At 47.5% G+C, this 27,403-nt stretch overlaps 2 protein-coding genes and 1 long non-coding RNA gene across 5 annotated transcripts in view; 1 reads left to right on the forward strand and 2 right to left on the reverse strand.

Annotated features, from left to right (window-relative positions):
• The window catches only part of LOC134928535 (uncharacterized), a 411,940-nt gene that overhangs the window by 149,397 nt on the left and 235,140 nt on the right, over positions 1-27,403 (forward strand). The window lies entirely within an intron of this gene.
• On the reverse strand, positions 52-16,673 carry KLHL38 (kelch like family member 38). Of its 2 annotated transcripts, none has more exons than XM_063924395.1 (4): positions 16,460-16,673; positions 5,304-6,778; positions 2,725-2,830; positions 52-2,456 (listed from the first exon to the last, which is right to left on the reverse strand). In XM_063924395.1, exons 2-4 carry the CDS (start codon positions 6,651-6,653, stop codon positions 2,173-2,175), a joined length of 1,740 nt encoding a protein of 579 aa, XP_063780465.1. In that variant the 5' UTR covers positions 6,654-6,778; positions 16,460-16,673; the 3' UTR covers positions 52-2,172. The 2 variants fall into 2 exon arrangements, with proteins under 2 accessions (XP_063780465.1, XP_063780466.1); XM_063924396.1 differs by having other exon boundaries at positions 16,451-16,673.
• ANXA13 (annexin A13) overlaps positions 20,109-27,403 on the reverse strand; it is a 245,292-nt gene continuing 237,997 nt past the window's right edge. For both annotated transcript variants that reach the window (XM_063924397.1, XM_063924398.1), the window contains one exon: positions 20,109-20,411. In XM_063924397.1, the coding sequence (XP_063780467.1) occupies positions 20,292-20,411 (120 nt within the window). In that variant the 3' untranslated portion in view covers positions 20,109-20,291. The remainder of the gene's footprint in view (positions 20,412-27,403) is intronic.

Genomic DNA, 27,403 nt, shown 5'->3' on the forward strand with positions numbered 1-27,403 from the left:
ATTTACTGGCCCCTTCCCGAAACAAACTGAGTAAAAATAATGTATTGACAGTATTTTTTGAAATTTTTATTTGGGCTTCTACCATGTCATTACATCATAAAATATACTCATGCCTAATATGAACTGAGCACTTCCGTTACCTATGTGACTGCAAGCCAGTCAATTTGACTACATTTATGCATTTATGAATAAATCATGTATAGAACAAATGCTCATTAATCAGTGAGGTTGTTTCAATGAAGGAATACATCACTGTTATGTATATGTGTAGTACTGCATATTTGTTTTAATGCATAGTAAGTATGTATTTCGAAGAGGATCCATGTCTCAGTGCAGAGTGTGCTCGATTCATATTTGTAAGTAAAGCAAAAAAGCAAGCAACTGGGAAAAACCATGTTGCACTGCAGGTGGGGCAGATGTAATATGTGCAGAGAGAGTTAGAATTGGGTGGGGTGTGTTCATACTGAAATCTAAATTGATGTGTAAAAATAAAGCTGTCTAACATTTGTGGACTACATGCAAACGCAGCCAGTATTTACCCTGCACAGAAACAATATAAATTTACTTTCTCTCCCTGTATGGCAACATGGTTTGTTCCAGACACAAAGTTGCTAGCATTTTTTGCTTTACTTACAAAAATGAATCAGGCCCGGTGTATGCAATAATGGAGACTCTTCCTATGGTTCTAGTGAAGGGTAGAGAAATATCCCCATGTGTCTCTATCCCCCACCAGCGACTCTTCCACACAGAGATTGTGTCATCGTGGCCCTGTCCCCCGTCATAGAATGCCAATAATAATGAGGGGTGGGGGGCTACATTGACGCGAATCAGCACGATTTGCGTCATTGGCCATCTAGCTCTCTCACTTTACTTGGGGCAGTGGGTGGTGCCAGATGGATGGACGGCACTGGGGGATACTTGTATGCCTTTCCGGGAGGCTGGGAGCAGCACCCAATTTTCCATAGGGTAGGCAAGTATGCGTCTGCGTCCACCTCTGAAACAGCCAATGGCTGCCTCTGCTCTAGTCACATGATGGAAGCACTTTAATGAGCACCTGCCCCATTATGTTAAATAACATATACATCAGCATAACACAAACATACATTTATTGTTCATTACCAATATGAAATGTCTGCTGTAGTACTTCTTATACAGAATAGCATGAAGTTATCCGTTGGAAGGCATAAAGATAACAGAACTGCCTAAAAACACCGAACACCTAAAAAAAAAAAAAAAAAAAAAAGTGCATGCAAAATGGGTATATTTCCACAAAACGGCAACGTAGATGCGATTGATCTCTGCAACCTCTGCGTATGGGCCCAGGGTTTCCACAGGGATGCGTTACAGACCCATGCGCCAGACTTTCCACCATGTTTCAGTCCTCTTCCCCTCACACGTCTGACAAATGCATTTGCTCTTCTGGCTCAATCTAAAAGCTAAAACCTTCCTCTCTTACAGCAGAATCAACCCTCTATCTTCTGTACCAAAGAAAAATGGGAAAAAGGTAAAATTAAAACTCTGAAACACACTCACAAAAGCTGACAGCAGCATATTCTATGCCCGGAAGATGAAGAAAGCACCAATCAGTGTCAGCGAGATGGCCAGAAATGTTTTGCTAAATCTGGCAGTTGACATTATTATCACGTTCTAGTAGAAATATTTAGCAGTTACTGATAATTTTGGGCTGACAGAAATGAAACAAGCATCCAAGTGCTCACCCCCCCGCCCAAGTGCTGCCCCTAGACACATGCCTCACGTGCCTAATGAGAAATTCACCTCTGCCCGCAAAGTCGCAAACGGTCCATCTGTTTCAGCCAAATGTCTCCTCCCAGGCCTGCATGCAGTCACAGTAGATTACAACAGACCATGCACGTCCCACCCTGATCGGCCAATTCGGGTGGAAGCCACTGGAGTGGCAAAATGTAATGAATATGCATGGGTCCATTTACGCTCAACACATTTTTCTGAGCATGCGCACAACAATTTTGCACAATCTGGTCTCCGACAACTATCGCAGTACTCCCTCCAGCTCCTGAGTGATACGTAATCAATGAAAGTACCATTTTCATACACTGTGCCCCACCCACCCGTTCATTGAAGTGAATGGCAAAATCAAGCCACGCCCACCTCCCCTGTCCATACTGCACCATCCGCCACAGAGAAAGGTGCTGCTCAGTGTAAATGTGTTGGAATACATTGCAGAGTAAGACACCCATGGTCAAACAATCTATTAGGTAGTTTCCCTTTGGAGGTCCATGTGTCTGTGTCAGGGTCATAGCAGTCAAAGGAATCTGAGTCCTCGATGGTATTGTCCACGTTCAGGCACCGGCCACCCGTCACATAAATTTTATTTTGCAGGACTGTGGCGCCGTGGTGCATCCGTCTGTCCTTCATGTCGGCGCATTTGACAAAGGTGTTTTGTGTCAGATCATACGCAATTATTCTTCTTGTGTAACCTGCAACAGAACAGCTGTGAGTGACTGATGCATTAATATTTCTTTCATACACAATCAGCACTTTCTCCAGGTTAGTAAATGTGATCGCTTAAAGGATCAATTCACTTTTTTAAATTGAGTAGTGTGAACCTGATTCATACCACTTTGCTGAAACCCGATCGGTATTATCACGAGTCCATATCGCATTTTAGGGAATACAGCGATCATACAGCCAATCATCGCACCTTTGTAAATACGGTATGCATTGCACACGTCTGTGGAAACTCACCTCCGATTATGATAATCTTGTCACCTACGACAACCGCCGGGGCGCACACATTTTTTACCATCCTGGTCTCCATCCTGAACCACATGTTTCGGGCAATGTGGTAAACCTGGGAGGTAAAGCACAATAATTTTTACTTTCATGTTAATACGTTCTGTATATGTTGTGTCACAGACCTCCAATAGTTTGTAAATATTTTTTTACAGATGCACAGTACAACTTCTCCTATTTGTAGCTGCAACACTTAAGCATCTGGCCTTAGCTAATGGTCCCAGCTACAGGTCTGATTTAAGATATTAGTGAATCCAGGGCAAAGGTGACATAAGAGGACAAACACTTCTCAAAATAAAAATAAGGGATACTGTAACTCCTAGCTGTACCCCAAAATTAGGGTATAGCGTATTGCTGAAGAGAGGAATTTCAGTAACCAACTTGTATATGTTTGGGGTAAAAGCTAGTTTAGGTCCTCATTAGAATATATAGGGATGGGCCTGGGGAAAATGTCCTGTATTCTCCCTTTTTAGAAAATGGAAACTCCTAAGGCCAAGTACACGCGACGGCCAAATGGCGCAATGGTCAAGTGAGATTGGTCATACACACTGTGCAATGCTATGAACGATGTAACGATATTTCATTCCGTCCCTCATTTAACTGCACCACACGATATCTTCTGATTGGCCGTGCTGCACCAGAAGATATCTTATACGACCCGTGTGAGTGTGCAGTGTGTACCGGGCCTACGCTTGGAGAGGGAAAGTACCAACCAATCAGCTTCTAACCTGCATATTACAGGCTGGGTTTGAAAAATGACAGGAGCTGATTGGTTGGTACTTTATCTCTCTATAAGGTTTGATACATCTTTCCCATTGGGAGGGGAGTTTGGATACCTTGAGTTGTTGGTGATGAGCTGGCATTTGGCCCCCATCCAGGTTTTTATTGTTGATGTTATGGGCTTGTAGTCGGCCCCCATTTAATATTAGTTTACTTTTATACTCATACCTTTCGCCTTTTTACAATATAAATAAACTGACCCTTTCCCCTGCCAGTTATGTCTCTGAGTCATTATAAGTATGTTTAGATGATGAATCCACAGAGGATGGGTCCACCGAGGATGCTGCTGCTGAATGCAGATTTTCTCCTCTGTCTGTCCGAGGGAAAAGTGATTGCACTGATCGCACCCCCCCTGGATCTGACACTGGCTGAGGGGCACACAATGCCCCCCTTGCCAGGTCAGTGTTCTTTTGCGGCGCTTTAACAGCAATTTATTTCAGTTATTTTTCTATTAAGGGGGCATCTCCATGATTAGACCACGCCACCTGCTGTATAGGGGCCTGGGAAAGCTCTCTATGGCCCTGGACGACAGCCAATAGAGAGTTCAACACATCTCTCCTTCCAAACAGTGTAAAAATCGAGAAAGATTACTGTAGCTATGGTGGCGGCAGTTCCTTAGTAGATCACATAGATCTCTATAATGTTACGGCACAATCAGATTATAGATGTGTTTGTGCGTTTTGGGGTGAATTGCATACCCACTACAAGAGGTAGTACAAAAGGGTGGAACCCCCAACAGCAACTGTTGTTTCTGCCAGGCGAATAGATTGAAAAGGCTTAAAAGCTATTTCGCTGATGGATCTGACATGTTGGCCTACAGTATCTACAACTCCTGAACAGTAGTTTGGAAGAACATTACATTAAGCAACCAGCAGAGGTCAGCATTTCCCAGCTTTCAGGGTCAGACATAAGTGCCCCTCCTGGTTCTGCCCTTTAACACTGCCTCCCCCACACAGTGTTTGCCGTTCTCCTCTATTTCACTCACAATAATTTGATCCATTTAATTAAAAGACGGAAGCAGGTAGCAGCTGGATAGAAGTTTGGATCTTGCCTCAACAAGAAGACAAAAGTTATTTATTTCCAAGAATTTGAAAAAGCTATTTTATTTGCCAAGGAGAGACCAAACTTCCATGTACACATTGTTCTAAGACTGTATTGCTTGAGGCCCAACTCCCACATAGACTAGAAATCCGGGAATTGGTGAAGATAGAACTCCACAAAGTGTAAAACATTGTGTTTGCACGATTCATTAGAGATTACTTCAGCCAAAGTGAGACAGTTATATAATGGAAAACTCGTACGTGTTATGCACAAATCTGTAATTGTTTTGTTTTACCAGTATCTCACTGTTACTTACGGCTGCTATTGCTGTCTATGGCAAATGACTAAACATCTGTTCACACACATTATAAATAGGACGGAATGGGTTAATGCAATTCACTCTATTATATCAAATGTAGATGGTCAGTAAGTTATTACTAAAGGAAACAGTTTAGAAAGAGATGTACCAAACTTTCTAAGTGGAGGAGTTGCCCTTAGCACAGATTCTACTTCTACCTATCATTTTATACAATGTGTTAGATAAGCGATAGCTGCAATCTGAATGGTTACTATGGGCAAGTTCTCGATTTGTTCACTTTGGGTTTGGTACATCTCTTTAAACTGATTATAAGTAGCCAAATGACCTAAAGAGAGAGTTACAAGTGTTTTGGCTATGAACAATCTTTTGTTTGACTTTGTTCATTATTTACCTGTATAAGCCGGACAGGATTTTGCTTCACATCCTCTCCACCAAAAAGGTAGATTCTTTGGTCTTTGGCAGCTACTGCCGGATGAAGGACGGCAACCGGCATACTAGACATGGTCTTCCAGGCATTATATATGCTGTCAAACCTCTCCACCGAGCTCAGAATTTCCTGTTTTTCGCCAATTCCTCCTATGGAGAATATATAGTTTCTGTATCCTACACTTCTGTGAGAATACCTTGGAACCAACATGGATTCTCCTTTGCGCCACTGATTTAATTTGAGAGACAGAATATATACACTCGAGGTAACTATGTTTCCCTTGTTACTAATGGACAGCCCCCCCAGGACATACACATTACCATGCAACCCGACAGAGGAAGCTTTGTGTAAGCGCAGCGGGAGCTTGGCAAGCCTCAACCACTGGTTGGCTTTCTCGTTGTACAACAAGACATCCCTGGTTGTCTGCTGGCTGTCTTTCCGGCCTCCAACATTAACAAGGAACTCCTGGTGGGAAAAGCGACGTGGGGCATGCCACATGGGCTTAATATCTGGAGAAATGTTTGCGTTGAGAGAGAATAATACTGTGCATGCATGTTCCAGCATGGTTCGGCAAGCCATGGAAGACTGGATAAGAGCGTCACTGGCTATGAAATGGAAGAGGAACGTTGGGTGGACATACTGAAGCCTGACCTTTTCAAATAGTTCTTGCGTATAACACTTTCTCCCCTCAACGTCATGTCGGATCCATGCCATCAGAGTCTCAAATACTTGTTCCTCTTCACCACAAAGATCATCGTCTCCTAGATAGTCAAGCAACTCTGAGACACAAAGGTCCTTCAGGTCTTCTGAAATGGATACTTCTTTGAAGCACTGCAGTGCAATTTGCCTAGCTTTCTCCTTGAGGTTCTCGCAATTAAAGAAATCAGAAAGACGAATCATACTTAAGCAGTTTTGAGGAGTCATTTGGTCCTGAAGGAACTTAAAGCAGGTCCCCAGTAATTTTTCATACTGTAGCAGCGATGCACCTTGAATGAGTTGAAAGACATTGTGCAGCGTTATGAGGATTTCTCCAGTGTAAACATAGGTAATTATCTGGTGAAGAGTTTCTGAATCAATACCCATCAAAGTCACTCTAGCCTGGCCACTTTCTCTAAAATTGTTGCAGAACATTGCTTTGAAGTAAGGGCTACTGGAGACCAGGACATTCCGATGACAAGGAAATTCACAGTCATCTGTGCTGATGATAACATCGGTCAGTAGGTTGGCTTGTCTCAGTTGATTCAGCTGCCTGAGCAAACCACAGGAGAGATCTTCATCATGGAAGAGTAAGACCTCACGCGTTTCGTCAACCATGTTGAGCCTTTTGGCTTATTATTTTTAATACACTAGTAGAAAAATCCCAGCACAGAAGGATTTGCATGGAATAAAGGAAGTACAAAAAGCCATAGTAGAGTATTAGCCTGGTGTCTTCTGCCACCCTAACAAAGAAATAACAGATAAATTAGCAGTCCATGTTCATCTCATTCAAATATTTATGTTTTATGACCTTAAAATAAGCATAAAGATAACACAGAAAAAGCACCTGACTCCTTACAAAATAACTACACTACCGTAATATATTCCTAGTAGACATAGGTGCCGCAACAGGGGGAAGAGGGGGGGGGGGGAGGCAGCAAGGGGGTGGCAAAGTACTAGGTCATAGGAAGCAGTGCGGCCACCATCTACAGTTAATACGCGCATTATCAGAATGGAGAGAATACCCTTTCTGGCTGCTCCACCTACTCTTTCTGCCTGCCTCCAGGGCCCTACTCCCCCCCTGCACCCAGCTCCAACCCCTACAGTGTGTGGCTAGTTACTATGGGCTGGCCTCTTCCCTGGGACCAGTCCTACGCCCTTCTCACCTCCCACTTCATATGATCCTCACCTCTTGCCCCTCAGCCTCTTCCCTGGGACCAGTCCTACGCCCTTCTCACCTCCCACTTCATATGATCCTCACCTCTTCCTCCTCAGCTCCCCTTTGCCCTACTCCCCCCTTCCCTCTCGGCACCTGACCTACCCCCCATTTCCAACTGGGTTCAGCCAGGGCCGGCAACAGAAATCTTGGGGCCCTGTACACCGATATCTTTGCGGGTCCCCTCCACCCCCGCCCAAAACCCCCCTTGCCCCCACGGGGGGGAGTCATCTCTCTGCTTCTTGAGGCCGGCGCTGCGAGACAACAGCAGGGAGGGGAGGGGAGCAGCTACTCCTGTAACAGCGCCAGCGGGGGAGACCACAGCATGGAGACCACAAGCCACAGCGCCCGGCAGCCAATTTATATCACATGCTGACAAGGTTGCCGGGCGCTGCAGCTTGTTGGCTGCACGCTGGTCTCTCTTGTGTGGCACTGCCCTGTGCAACATGTCTGTGGGCCAGCGGATTCACCTACAGTGCAGATGCGCTGTGGGCAGCGCACCGTTGGCCCACACGTAGTTACGGCTATGACTAGTCTAACCATCCATATAATAGGCTATTCCATTGCTATCAAACACCCACTTTGAGCAGAAAGCTTGAGCCGGCCACCAATTGTTAAATATGATCCCTATTTCTCACCTCAATGTGAGATTCTTGTTTAACAGATTTTACTGGTAAATTACCAGTAAAATCTGTTAAACAAGAATCTGATATTGAGGTGAGAAAAAGGGATGATATTTAACAATTGCTGGCTGGTAAAGCACTGGAGCTTTATTTGGTACTATTAATAAATGGTTAATTAGACAAGTGTAAAAACAAAAAAAAACATGGCACTGCTCTGCTCACCAGAGTCACACCACCAAATCAATCCTGACTGTCCTGTGTGCCGTTTCCCCCCCAGTAGTCTGTCAGGCCGCTGCTGCCGAGCTGCTCTCCTCAAAACTTGCGTCGCTGCCTGAGCCGCTATGTGTTCCTCAAAGGACGGACGCAGCAGTAGTAGGCAGGGAAGGGCTGGTGGGCGGTGCGCCGGACCGGACGTCACATGACATGTGTCTTGTCAAGCTTACGTGAGGTCAGAGTCTCAGAGCAGCCGCTGCAGTGCCAGGACCCGGGAGCCGGGGATTACATTACCGTAGCCGCCGGCGGACTATTCTGTGTGCGAGACGGGCGGCGCGGCGGCATCCAGATAAAACAAATAAAATTGTGAATCATTAAAAGCATCATGCTGGGGCCCCACATCTTGGGGCCCCTCAAAGCCTTGGGGCCCGGTATGGGGGTACCCTTTGTACCCCCCTTTCGCCGGCCCTGGGTCCAGCTGAAAATGTATGGGAACCACCGAAAGATCGGATACCCTTAAATTGTATCTCTTGAAAGATATCTGCTGCGCTTTCCCTGTTTCCCATCTCAATAGCGATGGCGTTAGCCAATGTAGTCTGTGGGCTACATATTACTGGGAGAGAGACTGTCCGGATGGCGCATGCACTGTCTAACGGCCACGCCTGCACAGCAGGTCCGCAGCATGATGTAAAGTGATCCCTGATGCGATCACTTTCGCTTACATATTGCTGGAATGGGCTCCTATCAGAGCGCCTGTCCCTGGATGTGATTTTTAATACATCTTGGCGGAAATTAATTTCTTATTGCCTCAATAGCAGCGATAACAAATTATATTTATCGAGTCTAAACCTCAATAAACAGTAAATGGGCCAATTAATGTGGTATTTTTCTTCTAATACACTATTATCTGCATACCCCATAGTTTCCCAATCGTGGATGTCCACGACACCCATATACAGAGGGACTAAAACCTGTGGCAAACGCAGGGATCCCGTCCACCAGTCAACCATACCCAACGCGTGGCAGGTAAGTCCAGCATCTCCTGAGGGGATAACATTCAGCGATACACTGTAGGGGCACCAAAATGAAATGATATCTGCCCCCACCGAATCTAATAGGCTGTGGCACTCCTGTAAGCAATTTCCCAAGGTTTTGTACATCTAACGGCTGGTATGTTTCTGTTCTCTTGGCTTTATAAGTGTATTAAGAATTTTACAAGGCAATTTATGGAGCAGTTTGTAATCCTAGGTATTATAACTGTGGCTGGACTTCAGCTTTCCCTGTCTGGTGGCCTTAATCCTAGCACTGTTACAGAGCCAGAAGATCTGCAAATGCTGGTATGTGGGATCTCATTTCATTATTGCAATATATTAAGAATGAGTCCAATATTTCCTAAATGAACAGAATCTATCATAATTAATGCCACAAAGGAAATAATCAGATTTCTCATAAGGGAACCAGGCTTGTGCTATATAGTGTTCTGTTCTCGGTGCAGGATGTTAATGTTGCCCAGAGTTTTATTGTTTCGTTGTACTTTGTTATGACCTGAGCACTACCCCCCACTCTGCAACCCAGTCTACTTCCTAGGGCCCAGTAGGCACTGAGGAGCATGGATTATATTAATCCATTTTGATGCAGGTTTTATTTTGTTTGCTTTTATTTTATTTGCTAGGAATACTACATTATACTTCACTGGGATAGAGGACAGCCGGGCACTGTAGCAAAAACTAAATCTGTGGATTTCACTAAATCTCCTTTTATTTACTGTCTGTTTTCAGAGTCCTGATGTAATGCCTGTGTGATGAGTGAGTGTGTGTGTGTGTGTGTGTGTGTATGTGTGTGTGTGCCCCTTCCCCCCCTCCCAGGGCAGCAATTTTGAGAACTACATCTCCCAGCAGCCCCCTTGCCTCCCAGCAGCCCCCTCTCCAGAGGCTGTGGTAGGTGGGCCCAAATTTTGTGTCCAAAAATTATGCTAAAAGAACCTCAATTTTACACCATGTTAAATTGCCGAGTTTAGACCTAACATCATGCAGTGATCTCCCAACAGTCGTGGCAGGACAATATACAAATAAAAGAACAGAAGAACATAAAAAAATTCTATTAAGATTAAGAATAAATAATAATTGTAGTAATAACAGAAAACAAAAGAAAACAAATCCCTCAAACACCAAAAACACACTACAAAAAGAAAGACTAAGGGCCAGGGTCAGGGGTGGACACAAATCCCCTTGCGAGTGCTCACAATGTCCTTTGGACTGAGAAGCAGCAATCTCCTCTCTCAATGGCTGGAGATGGAGAGACACAGGAGGGGATGAGACTGGAGAGGCATAGGGCAGATGAAGCTGGAGACACAGGAATGGTTCTGGAGGAACACAGCAGGGATGGTGCTGGAGCGACAGAGGTGAGGATAAGCAGAGGCGTATCTAGGGTAGGGCGAGTGGGGCACGTGCCCTGGGCGCCTTGGCAAGCCCAGGAGAGGGGGGCGCCGCCGGCGACCAGGGCGTCATGCCCCACTTGCCCCCATCATGCCGAAATATGAGGGGAGGAGAGCGCAGCGTCTCTCCCTCCCCTCACCGCCGCTGCCAGCAGCGCTGCTGTGTCCGGTCTCCGGCGCTAGCCAATCAGAGCTTGCGGACCCGCTCCTGATTGGCTGCCGGTCCGCGAGCTCTGATTGGCTAGCGAACCGGCGCTAGACAGCCGCCGGAGACCTGGAGCGGTAATGGGGAAGGAGAGGCGCTGCGCTGCGCTCTCCTTCCCTCACATAACAACAAGCGGTGAGTGACGGGGGTGGCGGCGGGCTTGGCGGCACAGTGGGGCATGTATCTGGCACCAAATGGGGCATATGTAACTGGCACTGAGTGGGGCCTGGCACTGTGGGGCATGTAACTGGCACTGTGGGGAATGTAACTGGCACTGTGGGGCAATGTAACTGGCATTGTGGGGCATATAACTGGCACTGTGGGGCATGTAACTGGCACTGTGGGGCATGTAACTGGCACTGTGGGGCAATGTATCCGGCACTGTGGGGCAATGTATCCGGCACTGTGGGGCAATGTATCTGGCACTGTGGGGCAATGTATCTGGCACTGTGGGGCATGTATCCGGCACTGTGGGGCATTGTATCTGGCACTGTGGGGCAATGTAACTGGCACTGTGGGCCATTTTCAGTGGCCACACCCCATCAGGAGCATAGCCACACCCCTTCTGGGGGTTGGCCACGCCCATTTTTTCTAAAAAAAAAAAAACATTTTTTTTGCGAGCGCACATGCTTCTTTTTGTTTGTGTTTTTTTTTTTTTTTGGGGGGGGGCGCCATTTTCCAGCTTGCCCTGGGCTCCGAAAACCCTAGCTACGCCTCTGAGGATAAGGCCAGAGAGACAGGTGTTGAGAACAAAGCAACACAGGCAAAGGATGAGGCCGGAAAGACGGGTATTGAGAATGGAGCAACACTGGCGAGGATGAGGCTGAGAGACATAGAGAGGATCAGGCTGAGAGACACAGGGGGAGGATGAGGCTGAGAGACACAGGGGGAGGGGGAGGCTGAGAGACATAGAGAGGATGAGGCTGAGAGACACGGGGAGGATGAGGCTGAGAGACATGGAGAGGATGAGGCTGAGAGACATGGAGAGGATGAGGCTGAGAGACATGGAGAGGATGAGGCTGAGAGACATGGAGAGAATGAGGCTGAGAGACACAGGGAAGGGGATGAGGCTGACAGATGTGGGAAATGAAGCTGAGAGACACGGGTGGGAGGGATGAGGCTGACAGGCACAGGGGAGATGAGTCAATGGCTTGAGATGGAGAGACACAGGGGGGTGATGAGACTGGAGAGACATAGGGGGGATGAAGCTGGAGACACAGGGATAGTTCTGGAAGGATAAAACAGCAGGGATTGTGCTGGGGCGACACAGGCGAGGATGAGGCCAGAATGACAGGTGTTGAGAATGGGACAACACTGGCGAGGATGAGGAAGGAGAGACATGGGGGTATAGGGCTGAGAGACACTGGCAAAGGATGTGGCTGGAGACACATAGTGAGGTAGAGCCAATGGCTGGCTGGCATTTACCTACTGTGAAGGGATAGGGGGCCCCCAAAACATGAATGTGCCGGACCCAAAGTTTTCTGTTGCCCTGGAGCCTGCTAGCCGGCCCCCACATGTACCTATCCCTTCACAATGGGTCGCCGAAGAGGTAATTTAAACCTTGCCAACCCAGCAAAGTTATGCAGAGGAAGCTTAGATGCTCATAGATGATTTCCTATTGTGACAAATGTCAACAGAAAATCAGCCCTATGGCCAGATATTAATAAATAGACGCCTTAAATTCTAAAACAAAACACAGAAGAGTCAAATAGAAATAACAAATCTTAGATGAATGAAGGCAGAGGACTATGGGGGTAATTCAGAGTTGATCGCAGCAGCAAATTTGTTAGCAGTTGGGCAAAACCATGTGCACTGCAGGTGGGGCAGATGTAACATGTGCAGAGAGAGTTAGATTTGGGTGGGTTATTTTGTTTCTGTGCAGGGTAAATACTGGCTGGTTTATTTTTACACTGCAATTTAGATTTCAGATTGAACACACCCCACCCAAATCTAACTCTCTCTGCACGTGTTACATCTGCCCCACCTGCAGTGCACATGGTTTTGCCCAACTGCTAACAAATTTGCTGCTGCGATTAACTCTGAATTACCCCCATTATGTCTGGCAGATTCACTATCTTGTATCTTGACAGTGCACCCTGCAGTAGGTCACCATGGGTGTAGCCTGCCAGAGAAAGTGTTTGGCATCATGGAAAATGGGCCTGGCATGGGGGGTCATTCCGAGTTGTTCGCTCGCAAGCTGCTTTTAGCAGCATTGCACACGCTAAGCCGCCGCCTACTGGGAGTGAATCTTAGCATAGTAAAATTGCGAACGAAAGATTAGCAGAATTGCGAATAGACACTTCTTAGCAGTTTCTGAGTAGCTCCAGACTTACTCGGCATCTGCGATCAGTTCAGTCAGTTTCGTTCCTGGTTTGACGTCACAAACACACCCAGCGTTCACCCAGACACTCCTCCGTTTCTCCAGCCACTCCCGCGTTTTTCCCAGAAACGGTAGCGTTTTTTCACACACACCCATAAAACGTCCAGTTTCCGCCCAGAAACACCCACTTCCTGTCAATCACATTACGATCACCAGAACGAAGAAAAAACCTCGTAATGCTGTGAGTAAAAAACCTAACTGCATAGCAAATTTACTTGGCGCAGTCGCACTGCGGACATTGCGCATGCGCATTAGCGACTAATCGCTCCGTTGCGAGAAAAAAATAATGAGCGAACAACTCGGAATGACCCCCATGGTTGGGTAGATGCACTGGCATATCTATAATGGGTCAGTGTGTGCAGAGCACACAGGCCCTTGGGTCCAGAGGGAGCCCACACCGCACACACTGTACCCATTTCTTCTATACTTACCTTTCTGGCATCCATTGGTGACTGTGTGTGGGCCCCCTCCTCTCCTGTAGCCGTCACCGCCGCTGCTAGCGCACTGAGCGCTAGAGACTCTGGCACAGAGCCAGAGTCTACAGCGCATGCACAGGACTCCGGTAAAATGGCGCCGCGGCCATTTTTCGGAGTCCTGCGCATGCGCTGTAGACTCTGGCACTGTGTCAGAGTCTCAGCGCTGAGAGCGCTAGCAACGGTGGTGACGGCTACAGGAGAGGAGGGGGCCCGCCCACGGAGTCTGCACATGGGTGCCGTCCTCTCTAGAAACGCTGCTGGGTAGATGCCGGGAACTGTCTCAGTATTTTTTGCTTGGGATGTTGTGATGTATGTACAATATACAGTATACAGCGCCTCCATCAAACGTTGTGGGACCCAAGACTGACAAAATAGGCAGCCCACCCACCCACCCCCTTCTCAAACCTCCAGCGTGCCTGGTAAAGCCTCCAGTGCCTGCAGCACTACTCTACCTCTGCATTGCTTCAAGGGAAAAGAGAACTTTGTTTATGCCAAATTATATTTGATAAACTGAAGGGTTTCATTTTGCCAACAAAAGATCCTGCCTAACATACGGGCAGAGGCGGACATGGGTACGGACAGCGGCATGTATGGGTAGGGACAGAGGCGGACATGGGGCCTAATTGCTCGCTAGGGTTTTTTCCATTGCTGCGAACATATAGTCGCCGCCCAAAGGGGAGAAAATTTTCACTTTGCAAGTGTGCGATGGCATGTGTAGCAGAGCTGTACGAAAAGATCTTGTGCAGTCTAGGCGCAGCCCAGGACTTACTCAGCCGCTGCGATCACATCAGCCTGTCCGGGACCGGAATTGACGTCAGGAACCCTCACTGCAAACGCTTGGACACGCCTGCGTTTTTCCAAACACTCCCTGAAAACGGTCAGTTGGCACCCACAAACGCCCTCTTCCTGTCAATCACCTTACGAATGGATTCTTTGCACAAACCCATCGCTGAGCGGCGATCAGCTTTGTACCTGTGCAACGCACCTGCAAATTGTGGTGCATGCACATGCGCAGTTCTGACCTGATCGCAGCGCTGCAAAAAACCCTAGCGAGCGATCAGGTCTGAATTACCCCCATGGGTAGGGGCAGAGGCACACATGGGTACGGACAGTGGCATGTATGGGTAGGGAAAGAGGTGTACATGGGTAGGGGCAGAGGCATGTATGGGTAGGGAAAGATGTGTACATGGGTACGGACAGCGGCATGTATGGGTAGGGAAAGATGTGTGCATGGGTAGGGGCAGAGGCATGTATGGGTAGGGAAAGATGTGTACATGGGTAGGGGCAGAGGCACACATGGGTACGGACTGTGGCATGTATGGGAAGGGAAAGATGTGTACATGGGTACGGACAGCGGCATGTATGGGTAGGGAAAGAGGTGTAATGGGTGGGGGCAGAGACACACATGGGTACGGACTGTGGCATGTATGGGTAGGGAAAGATGTGTACATGGGTAGGGGCAGAGGCATGTATGGGTAGGGAAAGATGTGTACATGGGTAGGGGCAGAGGCATGTATGGGTAGGGAAAGATGTGTACATGGGTACGGACTGTGGCATGTATGGGTAGGGAAAGATGTGTACATGGGTACGGACTGTGGCATGTATGGGTAGGGAAAGATGTGTACATGGGTAGGGGCAGAGGCATGTATGGGTAGGGAAAGATGTGTACATGGGTAGGGGCAGAGGCATGTATGGGTAGGGAAAGATGTGTACATGGGTACGGACTGTGGCATGTATGGGTAGGGAAAGATGTGTACATGGGTACGGACTGTGGCATGTATGGGTAGGGAAAAATGTGTACATGGGTAGGGGCAAAGGCATGTATGGGTAGGGAAAGATGTGTACATGGGTACGGACTGTGGCATGTATGGGTAGGGAAAGATGTGTACATGGGTAGGGGCAGAGGCATGTATGGGTAGGGAAAGAGGTGTACAAGGGTAGAGGCAGAGACTCACATGGGTACGGACAGCGGCATATATTGGTACACAGAGGCACACATGGGTAGGGGCGGAGTCTGTGGGCACCCAGCAGTCCCCCCTTCCCGAGATGGCAGCACTGCTTATATGTATTATCTGCCTGGCTGTCACTTCATGTCAATTTTGATATTTGTAATATACTATACAGAGTGGAGAAGTGGTTAAGTGGAGAACTTGCCCATACCAACCAATCAGTTGATATGTATCATTTTATAGAACGTACTTGATTAATGATGATTGGAATCTGATTGGTTGATATGGAAGGTCTAATACATTTCCCCCAAATGCTTTAATCTTTCATCTGTTCTGAACTGATACAAAGGACTTGATTAATAATACAAGAAATAGTTTTCCTTGACTTGCACCTAAGCGATCACATTACTTTAAAATGTGTGCAGAATGCGTTAGCATGTGCAATGCAAATTCACGCACGTTGCGCTGCACCAACTGGCCACACTATTCTCCCTGCACCAGGCCACGCCTATATATTCAAACACCCCTAAAGCACTCTCCTTTATGTCTTACTATTATTGGACAATAATATATAATTAAAACCCTTAACTGCCATAAACTGCGCACGACTTATTGAGAACCAGAACGCGGGTAACATCTTCTGTCTATTTGGTGAATGCAAACATCTGACTGCTGTCTATGGTTACGCCACTTTGTATCCGCAGTTACTATCAAACCTTATAAGTGGAGGTGTTGCCTATACCAACCAATCACGTTCCAGCTAACCTTTTACAAAATGTACTTGATAAATGGTAGCTTGAATATGATTGGTTGCTCTGGCCAACATCCCCACTTGTCCAGTTTAGGTTTGATAAATCTCCTCAATATAATATACAATAAGGTACAAATGCAGTCACAGGTCAGTAAGAACAAAACATACCCGATTTACCTCAGTGAGGGCGTCCTCTCACAGTCCTATCGGCCTTCGTGCATCAGCTGGGACAGCCGGACGCCATGTTAGAGCCTGTAGAGAGACTTGTCTTTCAGGTGCTGATTTCTAACTTGACTTACTCTGGAGGCAAAATACAGGACCTGTTCCATGACAGCAGAGCTTCTGCTAATATTAGCTGTGCGTGGCACGCTCAGTGTTGTCACATGTGACTTAGCCTTGGCAGCGAGGCGAGGGATAGGACGGGGCATGCTCCAGTCTTGTTGTTCCAGCGAGTGTTTATTTATAAACCGTAGACTGAGATGAACATTTAGTGCTACTCGAGAAGCCTTTTCGCACTCCTTGTCCTACAATAACTGGAATCGGAGATGAATGTAAACAGTCAGTAATATTTCTGTCAGCGACCAGAGGCCAGGGTTCTGAAAGACCCTTTCATAACTGTCAAGTCTTGGCGTGATTCCCAGGGACAATGCTGCAGAGCAGGTGCATCTGAGGATGTTGTGCATTGTAGTGATCGGCAGACCATTGTGCACTACAAATGCCATCATAGCATGATTGTTGCAGGGGCACTGAGCTAGTCAGCATTGGTCTGATACTGTCCATTTGAGGGGCCTGATCATTTTCATGCAATGGTCCCTGGTGAGCAGACCAGGGGACAGGCAGATAGCCAGCTAGCCAATGTGAGCTGATTGGCAGCGGAGTCTGGGGTAGGGGGGGGGGATGGGGGGGGGGTTGTGTTGGAATATGTGTGCGCAGGTGGCAGTGGTATGTACACACCACCGGTTGCCCTGAGACACAGAACAGCCCAGTACTTAACCAGTGTGCTGGTTTATTTTCTAGCAATTATGCATACAGACTTGTGCGGAGCAGCCGATGACTGTATGTGGGTAGGATGCAAGCGGTACCAACATCTCTAGCAGGGTGAATCAGTAGCAATCACAAGATCTCTGAGGAGCTAAATGGAAGATGTCCGTCTCCCACTGTGGCGCTCTAACACAGCGACAAGATGGTGCCGTGCATCCACAGAACTACAGACAGGGGCCATCTTGGGAAGGGGTTGAAGCCTCCCTGGAGGAACTAATAGGGAGTCTGCGCAGTAGAGCTCCTCAGCTTCAACAGACTGACCCGCAGCTGCAGTGGTGCAGCAGTGGGCTTGCTGTTCCCATTGATTGTCGGCTATGTTGGGCAGCATTTGGTGATGCGTTTGGTGCTGTTGTGTTGTTGGGGTCCCCTCTTTTAGTTTTGGACTGCACTGCAGCCCCGGCATTGCAACTTCCACTGGATAATTGGCTTCTGAAAAATAAAATAACCGTAGCGTGTACGCGAGCCCTAGGGAATACAGATTGTAAACTCCACTGCGGCAGGGACTGTTGCCAGAGCCGGCCATAGGCATAGGCAAACTAAGCAATTGCCTAGGGCATTTGATATGCCTTGGGGCATAAGCAGCTTCTGCTGATTAAAATGATATGCGGCATGCCTATATTCTGTGTGTAGCATTTCATATGCAGATACAGCCACAGTCTCACACAGTATATAGGCATGCTGCATATCATTTTAATCAGCAGAAGCTGCTTGTGTACCCTAGCCATATAGCAATGCAAATTAGATGCATTGTCATTAAAAAAAGGTGTGCCCGACATTAGCATTGAGGCAATATTTATGAGGACACATCTGTATCCAACCAGAGGCAGAGGTCACAGTATGAGTGGCAGTGTGAGTGCTGTGTGCATGTGAGTGGGAATATGTGTAAGGAGCATTATGTGTGTCATGTAAAAATGCATTAATAATGTGCAACATATGTGTAAGGGGCACTATGTGTGTCATTATGTGTATAAGGGCATAAATAATGTGTGGCATATGTGTAACAGGGTACTACTGTATGTGTGTCATGTGTATAGGGGCACTAATACTGTGCAGCAAATGTGTAGGGGGCACTATGTGTGTCATTATGTGTATAAGGGCATTAATAATGTGCTGCATATGTGTAAGGGACATTATGTGTAAAAGGGCATTTATAAAGGTTGTCATAATGTGTAAGGGTAAGGCGCATTATGTTTATAAGGACATTAATACGGTGTCTCATATGTGTAAGGGGCATTACTGTGTGGAATGTGTGTAAATGCATTACTAATGTGTGGCATTATGTGTATAAGGTGCTCTACTATGTGGCATTGCGTATAGAAAGGGCACTACTGTGTCGTCTAATGTGAATAAAGAGCAATAGGGTGTGGTGTAATGTGAATAAGGAGCAATTCAGTGTGATGTAATGTGAATAAGGGGCTCTACTGTGAGGAGTAACGTTTATAAGGTAAAGTGATACTACTGTGGGATGTAATATGAATTATGGACACTATCTCATGATCATATGTGAATAAAGTTGCAGTACTAATTGGAATTGGGGTTATTGTGTGGCCATGCCCCTTGCCAGCAAAAACACACCCCTTTTTGAGCTGTGCGCCAAATGTGCGAACTGTTCCTATTTAAAATATAGGGGGTACAAGGTCAGAGGCAGATCCAGCGGTGGTGCTAGGGGGCACCAGCCAAAATCTTGCCTAGGGCATCATATTAGTTAGGGCCGGCTCTGACTGTTGCAAATGAACAAATATTGGGCCAGATGTAATGAAGTCCGAGTTGGCCGGAGGTGCGGGTTACAGGCCAAACTGTGACCTTTTTTTAAAGCGAAAATCAAAGTGCTGCAGTATATGTGTGCGCTATATAAATAACTGGTAATAAACTAATAAGAGTACTAGAAGGTTCTCAGAGTTGGACAAGCATGTGACCAATTAGAACAGGGTTTCCCATACTTAGGGCGGGATGTTTTAACATACATCGCAGACCCTCGCCGCCCATCACAGCGAATGTACTAACATATGCGATCAACATCACAATGCGGTGACGTAGGCCCCCCGCGATACCTGTGAGGTGGTCTGCGGGGGGTCGCCGTCACCTCCCAGCAGTCTTCACACTGCGTGCACGCCGGGAAGCAGCAGCAGGCTGTCACCGGCGCCTCCTCCTCCCCCCTGCAGCCGGAAGGACCACCGGCTGCGTTGCTAGGGGGAGGAGGAGATTACCTTCTGGAACCAGGGCTGCCTGGAGGAAGGTATGACGGGGGGGAGGGGGTCGGCGTCTGCGGTAGTGGGTTGCGGCGGCCGGCGTTAAGAAGCCCCTAGGCTTCTATAGGGTGATGGCGATACCCTGGGTGGCGAAAAAACGGCGGTGGGGTATTAGTACATTTGAAAATGCAGTAAAAACCCTGAAAACTGGGGTTTTACCGCATTTTTCCTTTAGTACATCCCGCCCTTAGTCCTCAAGGCACCCTAACAGTCCAGGTTTTAAGAATATCCATGCTAGGTGTCTTGAGGACCGAGCTTGGAAACCACTGAATTAGAGCATTATGACATCCGTAAATGAGTTAAGAAACCATTACTGAAATGTCAACAGAATATATTTATGAAGAAGCCATGTGGGAAACTAAGTTAATAGATCAGAGGAAACATTGCAAAAGTAATATTGCGTTTTAGATGCAAGAAATAAAGAAACTTTAAAATCTTGTATACATCTTTTCTTTTCTTTTTTCCCCATCTTTCGTCAAAGAAAAGACAACCCAGGAACCGTGAAAGTAAAATGACTAAACACTGAAGAATACAAAGACTATTTAGAATTTATTGTAGCAACAAAATTACTCAAGGCATTTGTTTCAAAACATAACTCAGTCCCTTTGCCTTTTTTAGAGGTGTTTATGGCTTTTTGTTTTAACATTGCATAAAAAGTTTGGAGTTTACTTTGGGTTACACAGAAACGAGGAATAAATTCGACAACAAATTCTTTTTCTTTAATGCAGCAGAGCGAGGAGCAGTTTGCAGAAATCGCCGGACGTGTCTGATTTGATTGCGTCCGCCAGGCTCTTTTTGTACAGTTCCTGGTATTTCTGCTTGATAGTCTCAAGATCAATCTGCACAAAAACAAAACAAAATAAGAACTTTTTCATTGGGTTAATCTATACACAGTAGCTTGGACTATGATGTAGTGTACAACAGCATATAATTTAGGATACTTGGGATGCGGCCCTTGGATTAACAGGGGCCACTCCACCTAGGTTTGATCGAGAAGTCCAAAGTGCCACTAGGTATGTAACCTTCATGGATGCAATGTGTTCCCGCGCTGCAAATCATGCAACAGCTGCTGTAAATGTACCACTGATCGGTCACTAGGGGGCACTGCTCCATGCATTCATAGATAATTATCCTACTGCGCAGGCTGTATTATACAGTAGCTGCGCAATGCCAAATTTTTATCCCGCCAACGGTCCCCTCCTGCCCGCAACCACCTCTGCCTGATTGACAACCTGTTAGAATCTCACTGGGCTCCCGTGGGTGCGCACTCCACAACGGGCTACAGACTGCGATCGCTGCCGCGATCCAGTCTGAATTACCCCAAATGTTGCTACCTTACTATAACGTGGTTCCTCCTACAGAGCACTTACACTTCCTATCGGCTACTTTTCTACATCAGGTGAATGGTAAATAGAGGAGAAATAAATATCTACAAAAGAAAAAAGACGTGGACAAATATTGGTGGGGAAAAGGGTTAGCTTTATTTATTTGTTGGAAGAAGTTAAGAGGTATGGTGGCGAAGAACTCTAAACGTATCACTTCTTGTCCACATCCTATATCATAATAGGTTAACACTGCTCCTCACCCCTATGGGGGGAATTCAAGTATTTTGTGCACTGGCGGCCACTAAATGGTGCCCAACAGAGCAATTCAGGTGTTGCTCGGTTCGGGTGCACCCAGTCGCAGGCGCTGTTATTACTGTTATGTTGTTCCGTCAGTATGACGGGCTTGTAAGTAACTAGTAATCAAATACAAGGTGAAGATGGGGGCCAACTGCTGGGTGGTCTTCAGTTTGCCGGCTGTTGGGATCCCGGCGCACAGTATACCGGCGCCGGAATCCCGACGCCCGGCATACCAACACCTTTTCTCTAACGTCCTAGTGGATGCTGGGAACTCCGAAAGGACCATGCTGGGAACTCCGAAAGGACCATGGGGAATAGCGGCTCCGCAGGAGACTGGGCACAACTAAAAGAAAGCTTTTAGACTACCTGGTGTGCACTGGCTCCTCCCACTATGACCCTCCTCCAAGCCTCAGTTAGATTTCTGTGCCCGGCCGAGCTGGATGCACACTAGGGGCTCTCCTGAGCTCCTAGAAAGAAAGTTTATTTTAGGTTTTTTATTTTACAGTGAGACCTGCTGGCAACAGGCTCACTGCAACGAGGGACTAAGGGGAGAAGAAGCGAACCTACCTGCTTGCAGCCAGCTTGGGCTTCTTAGGCTACTGGACACCATTAGCTCCAGAGGGATCGACCGCATGGAACTGGCCTTGGTGTTCGTTCCCGGAGCCGCGCCGCCGTCCCCCTTACAGAGCCAGAAGCAAGAAGAGGTCCGGAAAATCGGCGGCAGAAGACATCAGTCTTCACCAAGGTAGCGCACAGCACTGCAGCTGTGCGCCATTGCTCCTCATACACACTTCACACTCCGGTCACTGAGGGTGCAGGGCTCTGGGGGGGGGGGGGGGGCGCCCTGAGCAGCAATAAAAACACCTTGGCTGGCAAATATATCACAATATATAGCCCCAGAGGCTATATATGTGATAAATACCTCTGCCAGAATCCATAAAAAAGCGGGAGAAAAGTCCGCGAAAAAGGGGCGGAGCTATCTCCCTCAGCACACTGGCGCCATTTTCTCTTCACAGTGCAGCTGGAAGACAGCTCACCAGGCTCTCCCCTGTAGTTTGCAGGCTCAAAGGGTTAAAAAGAGAGGGGGGGCACTAAATTTAGGCGCAATATTGTATATACAAGCAGCTATTGGGAAAAATTCACTCAATATAGTGTTAATCCCTAAATTATATAGCGCTCTGGTGTGTGCTGGCATACTCTCTCTCTGTCTCCCCAAAGGGCTGTGTGGGGTCCTGTCCTCAGTCAGAGCATTCCCTGTGTGTGTGCGGTGTGCCGGTACGGCTGTGTCGACACGTTTGATGAGGAGGCTTATATGATGGCAGAGCAGATGCCGATAAATGTGATGTCGCCCCCTGTGGGGCCGACACCAGAGTGGATGGATAGGTGGAAGGTATAAACCGACAGTGTCAACTCCTTACATAAAAGGCTGGATGACGTAACAGCTATGGGACAGCCGGCTTCTCAGCCCGCGCCTGCCCAGGCGTCTCAAAGGCCATCAGGGGCTCAAAAACGCCCGCTCCCTCAGATGGCAGACACAGATGTCGACACGGAGTCTGACTCCAGTGTCGACGAGGTTGAGACATATACACAATCCACTAGGAACATCCGTTACATGATCCCGGCAATAAAAAATGTGTTACACATTTCTGACATTAACCCAAGTACCACTAAAAAAGGGTTTTATGTTTGGGGAGAAAAAGCAGGCAGGGTTTTGTTCCCCCATCAAATGAGTGAATGAAGTGTGAAAAAGCGTGGGTTCCCCCGATAAGAAACTGGTAATTTCTAAAAAGTTACTGATGGCGTACCCTTTCCCGCCAGAGGATAAATTACGCTGGGAGATATCCCCTAGGGTGGATAAGGCGCTCACACGTTTGTCAAAAAAGGTGGCACTGCCGTCTTAGGATACGGCCACTTTGAAGGTACCTGCTGATAAAAAGCAGGAGGCTATCCTGAACTCTGTATTTACACACTCAGGTACTAGACTGAGACCTGCAGATAGTGCTGCTGCAGCGTGGTCTGTAACCCTGTCAAACAGGGATACTATTTTGCGAACATAAGACGTCGTCTTATATATGAGGGATGCACATAGGGATATTTTGCCAGCTGGCATCCAGAATTAATGCAATGTCCATTCTGTCAGGAGGGTATTAGAGACCCGACACTGGACAGGTGATGCTGACTTTAAAAGGCACATAGAGCCTTATAAGGGTGAGGAATTGTTTGGGGATGGTCTCTGGGACCTCGTATCCACAGCAACAGCTGGGAAGAAAATTTTTTTACCTCAGGTTTCCTCACAGCCTAAGAAAGCACTGTATTATCAGGTACAGTCCTTTCGGCTTCAGAAAAGCAAGCGGGTAAAAGGCGCTTCCTTTCTGCACAGAGACGAGGGAAGAGGGAAAAAGCTGCACCAGTCAGCCAGTTCCCAGAATCAAAATTCTTCCCCCGCTTCCTCTGAATCCACCGCATGACGCGGGGGCTCCACAGGCATAGCCAGGTACGGTGGGGGGCCGCCTCAAAAATTTCAGCGATCAGTGGGCTCGCTCACAGGTGGATCCCTGGATCCTTCAAGTAGTATCTCAGGGGTACAAGCTGGAATTCGAGGCGTCTCCCCCCCGCCGTTTCCTCAAATCTGCCTTGCCGATAACTCCCTCAGGCAGGGAGGCTGTGCTAGAGGCAATTCACAAGCTGTATTCCCAGCAGGTGATAGTCAAGGTGCCCCTACTTCAACAAGGAAGGGGTTACTATTCCACAATGTTTGTGGTACCGAAACCGGACGGTTCGGTGAGACCCATTTTAAATTTGAAATCCTTGAACATATACATAAAAAAATTCAAGTTCAAGATGGAATCGCTCAGGGCGGTTATTGCAAGCCTGGAGGAGGGGGATTACATGGTATCCCTGGACATCAAGGAGGCTTACCTACATGTCCCCATTTACCATCCTCACCAGGAGTACCTCAGATTTGTGGTACAGGATTGCCATTACCAATTCCAAACACTGCCGTTTGGACTGTCCACGGCACCGAGGGTCTTCACCAAGGTAATGGCAGAAATGATGATACTCCTTCGAAAAAGGGAGTTTTAATTATCCCGTACTTGGACGATCTCCTTATAAAGGCGAGGTCCAAGGAGCAGTTGTTGGTCGAAGTAGCACTATCTCGGGAAGTGCTACAACAGCACGGATGGATTCTATACATTCCAAAGTCACAGCTGGTTCCTACCACACGCCTACTGTTCCTGGGGATGGTTCTGGACACAGAACAGAAAAAAGTGTTTCTCCCGCAGGAGAAAGCCAAGGAGCTGTCATCTCTAGTCAGAGACCTCCTGAAACCAAAACAGGTATCGGTGCATCACTACACACGAGTCCTGGGAAAAATGGTAGCTTCTTACAAAGCAAAATTCCATTCGGCAGGTTCCATGCAAGAACCTTTCAGTGGGACCTCTTGGACAAGTGGTCGGGATCGCATCTTCAGATGCATCGGCTGATAACCCTGTCTCCAAGGACCAGGGTATCTCTACTGTGGTGGCTGCAGAGTGCTCATCTTCAAGAGGGCCGCAGATTCGGCATACAGGACTGGGTCCTGGTAACCACGGATGCCAGCCTTCGAGGCTGGGGGGCAGTCACACAGGGAAGAAATTTCCAAGGACTTTGGTCAAGTCAGGAGTCGTCCCTACACATAAATATTCTGGAACCGAGGGCCATTTACAATGCCCTAAGTCTGGCAAGGCCTCTGCTTCAAAACCAGCCGGTACTGATCCAATCAGACAACATCACGGCAGTCGCCCATGTAAACCGACAGGGCAGCACAAGAAGCAGGATGGCGATGGCAGAAGCCACAAGGATTCTCCGATGGGCGGAAAATCACGTCTTAGCACTGTCAGCAGTGTTCATTCCGGGAGTGGACAACTGGGAAGCAGACTTCCTCAGCAGACACGACCTACACCCGGGAGAGTGGGGACTTCATCCAGAAGTCTGCCAACTGTTGGTAAACCGTTGGGAAAGGCCACAGGTGGACATAATGGCGTCCCGCCTAAACAAAAAAACTAGATATTGCGCCAGGTCAAGGGACCCTCAGGCAATAGCTGTGGACGCTCTAGTGACACCGTGGGTGTACCAGTCGGTTATGTATTCCCTCCTCTGCCTCTCATACCAAAGGTACTGAGAATAATAAGAAAACGAGGAGTAAGAACGATACTCGTGGTTCCGGATGGGCCAAGAAGAGCTTGGTACCCAGAACTTCAAGAAATGATATCAGAGGACCCATGGCCTCTACCGCTCAGACAGGATCTGCTACAGCAGGGGCCCTGTCTGTTCCAAGACTTACCGCGGCTGCGTTTGACGGCATGGCGGTTGAATTCCGGATCCTAAAGGAAAAGGGCATTCCGGAGGAAGTCATTCCTACGCTGATAAAAGCCAGGAAAGAAGTAACCGCAAACCATTATCACCGTATTTGGCGAAAATATGTTGCGTGGTGTGAGGCCAGGAAGGCCCCAACAGAGGAATTTCAGCTGGGTCGTTTTCTGCACTTCCTACAGTCAGGAGTGACTATGGGCCTAAACTTGGGTTCCATTAAGGTCCAGATTTCGGCTCTGTCGATTTTCTTCCAGAAAGAACTGGCTTCACTGCCTGGAGTTCAGACATTTGTAAAGGGAGTGCTACATATTCAGCCCCCTTTTGTGCCTCCTATGGCACCTTGGGATCTCAACGTGGTGTTGAGTTTCCTAAAATCACATTGGTTTGAGCCACTTAAAACTGTGGATTTGAAATATATCACATGGAAAGTGGTCATGTTATTGGCCTTGGCTTCGGCCAGGCGTGTGTCAGAATGGGCGGCTTTGTCATGTAAAAGCCCTTATCTGATTTTCCATATGGATAGGGCAGAATTGAGGACTCGTCCCCAGTTTCTCCCTAAGGTGGTATCAGCTTTTCACTTGAACCAACCTATTGTAGTGCCTGCGGCTACTAGGGACTTGGAAGATTCCAAGTTACTGGACGTAGTCAGGGCCTTAAAAAATTATATTTCCAGGACGGCTGGAGTCAGGAAAACTGACTCGCTTTTTATCCTGTAGGCACCCAACAAAATAGGTGCTCCTGCTTCTAAGCAGACTATTGCTCGCTGAATTTGTAGCACAATTCAGCTGGAGCATTCTGCGGCTGGTTTGCCGCATCCTTAATCAGTAAAAGCCCATTCCACGAGGAAAGTGGGCTCATCTTGGGCGGCTGCCCGAGGGGTCTCGGCTTTACAACTTTGCCGAGCTGCAACTTGGTCAGGGGCAAACACGTTTGCTAAATTCTACAAATTTGATACCCTGGCTGAGGAGGACCTTGAGTTCTCTCATTCGGTGCTGCAGAGTCATCCGCACTCTCCCGCCCGTTTGGGAGCTTTGGTATAATCCCCATGGTCCTTTCGGAGTTCCCAGCATCCACTAGGACGTTAGAGAAAATACGATTTTACTCACCGGTAAATCTATTTCTCGTAGTCCGTAGTGGATGCTGGGCGCCCATCCCAAGTGCGGATTGTCTGCAATACTTGTATATAGTTATTGTTAACTAAAGGGTTATTGTTATGAGCCTTCTGTTGAGAGGCTCAGTTATGTTTCATACTGTTAACTGGATATGGTATCACGAGTTATACGGTGTGATTGGTGTGGCTGGTATGAGTCTTACCCGGGATTCAAAATCCTTCCTTATTGTGTCAGCTCTTCCGGGCACAGTATCCTAACTGAGGCTTGGAGGAGGGTCATAGTGGGAGGAGCCAGTGCACACCAGGTAGTCTAAAAGCTTTCTTTTAGTTGTGCCCAGTCTCCTGCGGAGCCGCTATTCCCCATGGTCCTTTCGGAGTTCCCAGCATGGTCCTTTCGGAGTTCCCAGCATCCACTACGGACTACGAGAAATAGATTTACCGGTGAGTAAAATCTTATTTTCTCCCTCTTGGGGGTCCACGATGCCCCTAGAAGGAGAATAGATAGCCCCGCAAGGGGCTCATTTGCGCTCGCCCAGCTTCGGTATGCAGCAAGACAGCCATTGTTACCGTTCCTGCCTGCAAAAGTATATAGCCAACAATTATACTAAGCAGGTGCAGTATGGGAACTTCCAGAGAAGCAAGAAGGATCACAACCAGAAATCCCTATTATAAACCAGTAGCCCATCCCCAAAACTCCACCCCATAACTATAGTAGGACTACACAAATCAGACCATAAAAAGGGAC

Source organism: Pseudophryne corroboree, chromosome 5, assembly GCF_028390025.1.
Source record: "Pseudophryne corroboree isolate aPseCor3 chromosome 5, aPseCor3.hap2, whole genome shotgun sequence".
NCBI lineage: Eukaryota > Metazoa > Chordata > Amphibia > Anura > Myobatrachidae > Pseudophryne > Pseudophryne corroboree.

Coding starts and splice junctions, on each gene's coding strand:
- KLHL38 (XM_063924395.1), bottom strand. CDS start 6,653: ATGGTTGACGAAACGCGTGAGGTCTTACTCTTCCATGATGAAGATCTC. Junction 2,831..5,303: donor ATCCTGTCCGGCTTATACAG/GTAAATAATGAA, acceptor TTTACCTCCCAG/GTTTACCACATTGCCCGAAA. Junction 2,457..2,724: donor CAAGATTATCATAATCGGAG/GTGAGTTTCCAC, acceptor GTTCTGTTGCAG/GTTACACAAGAAGAATAATT.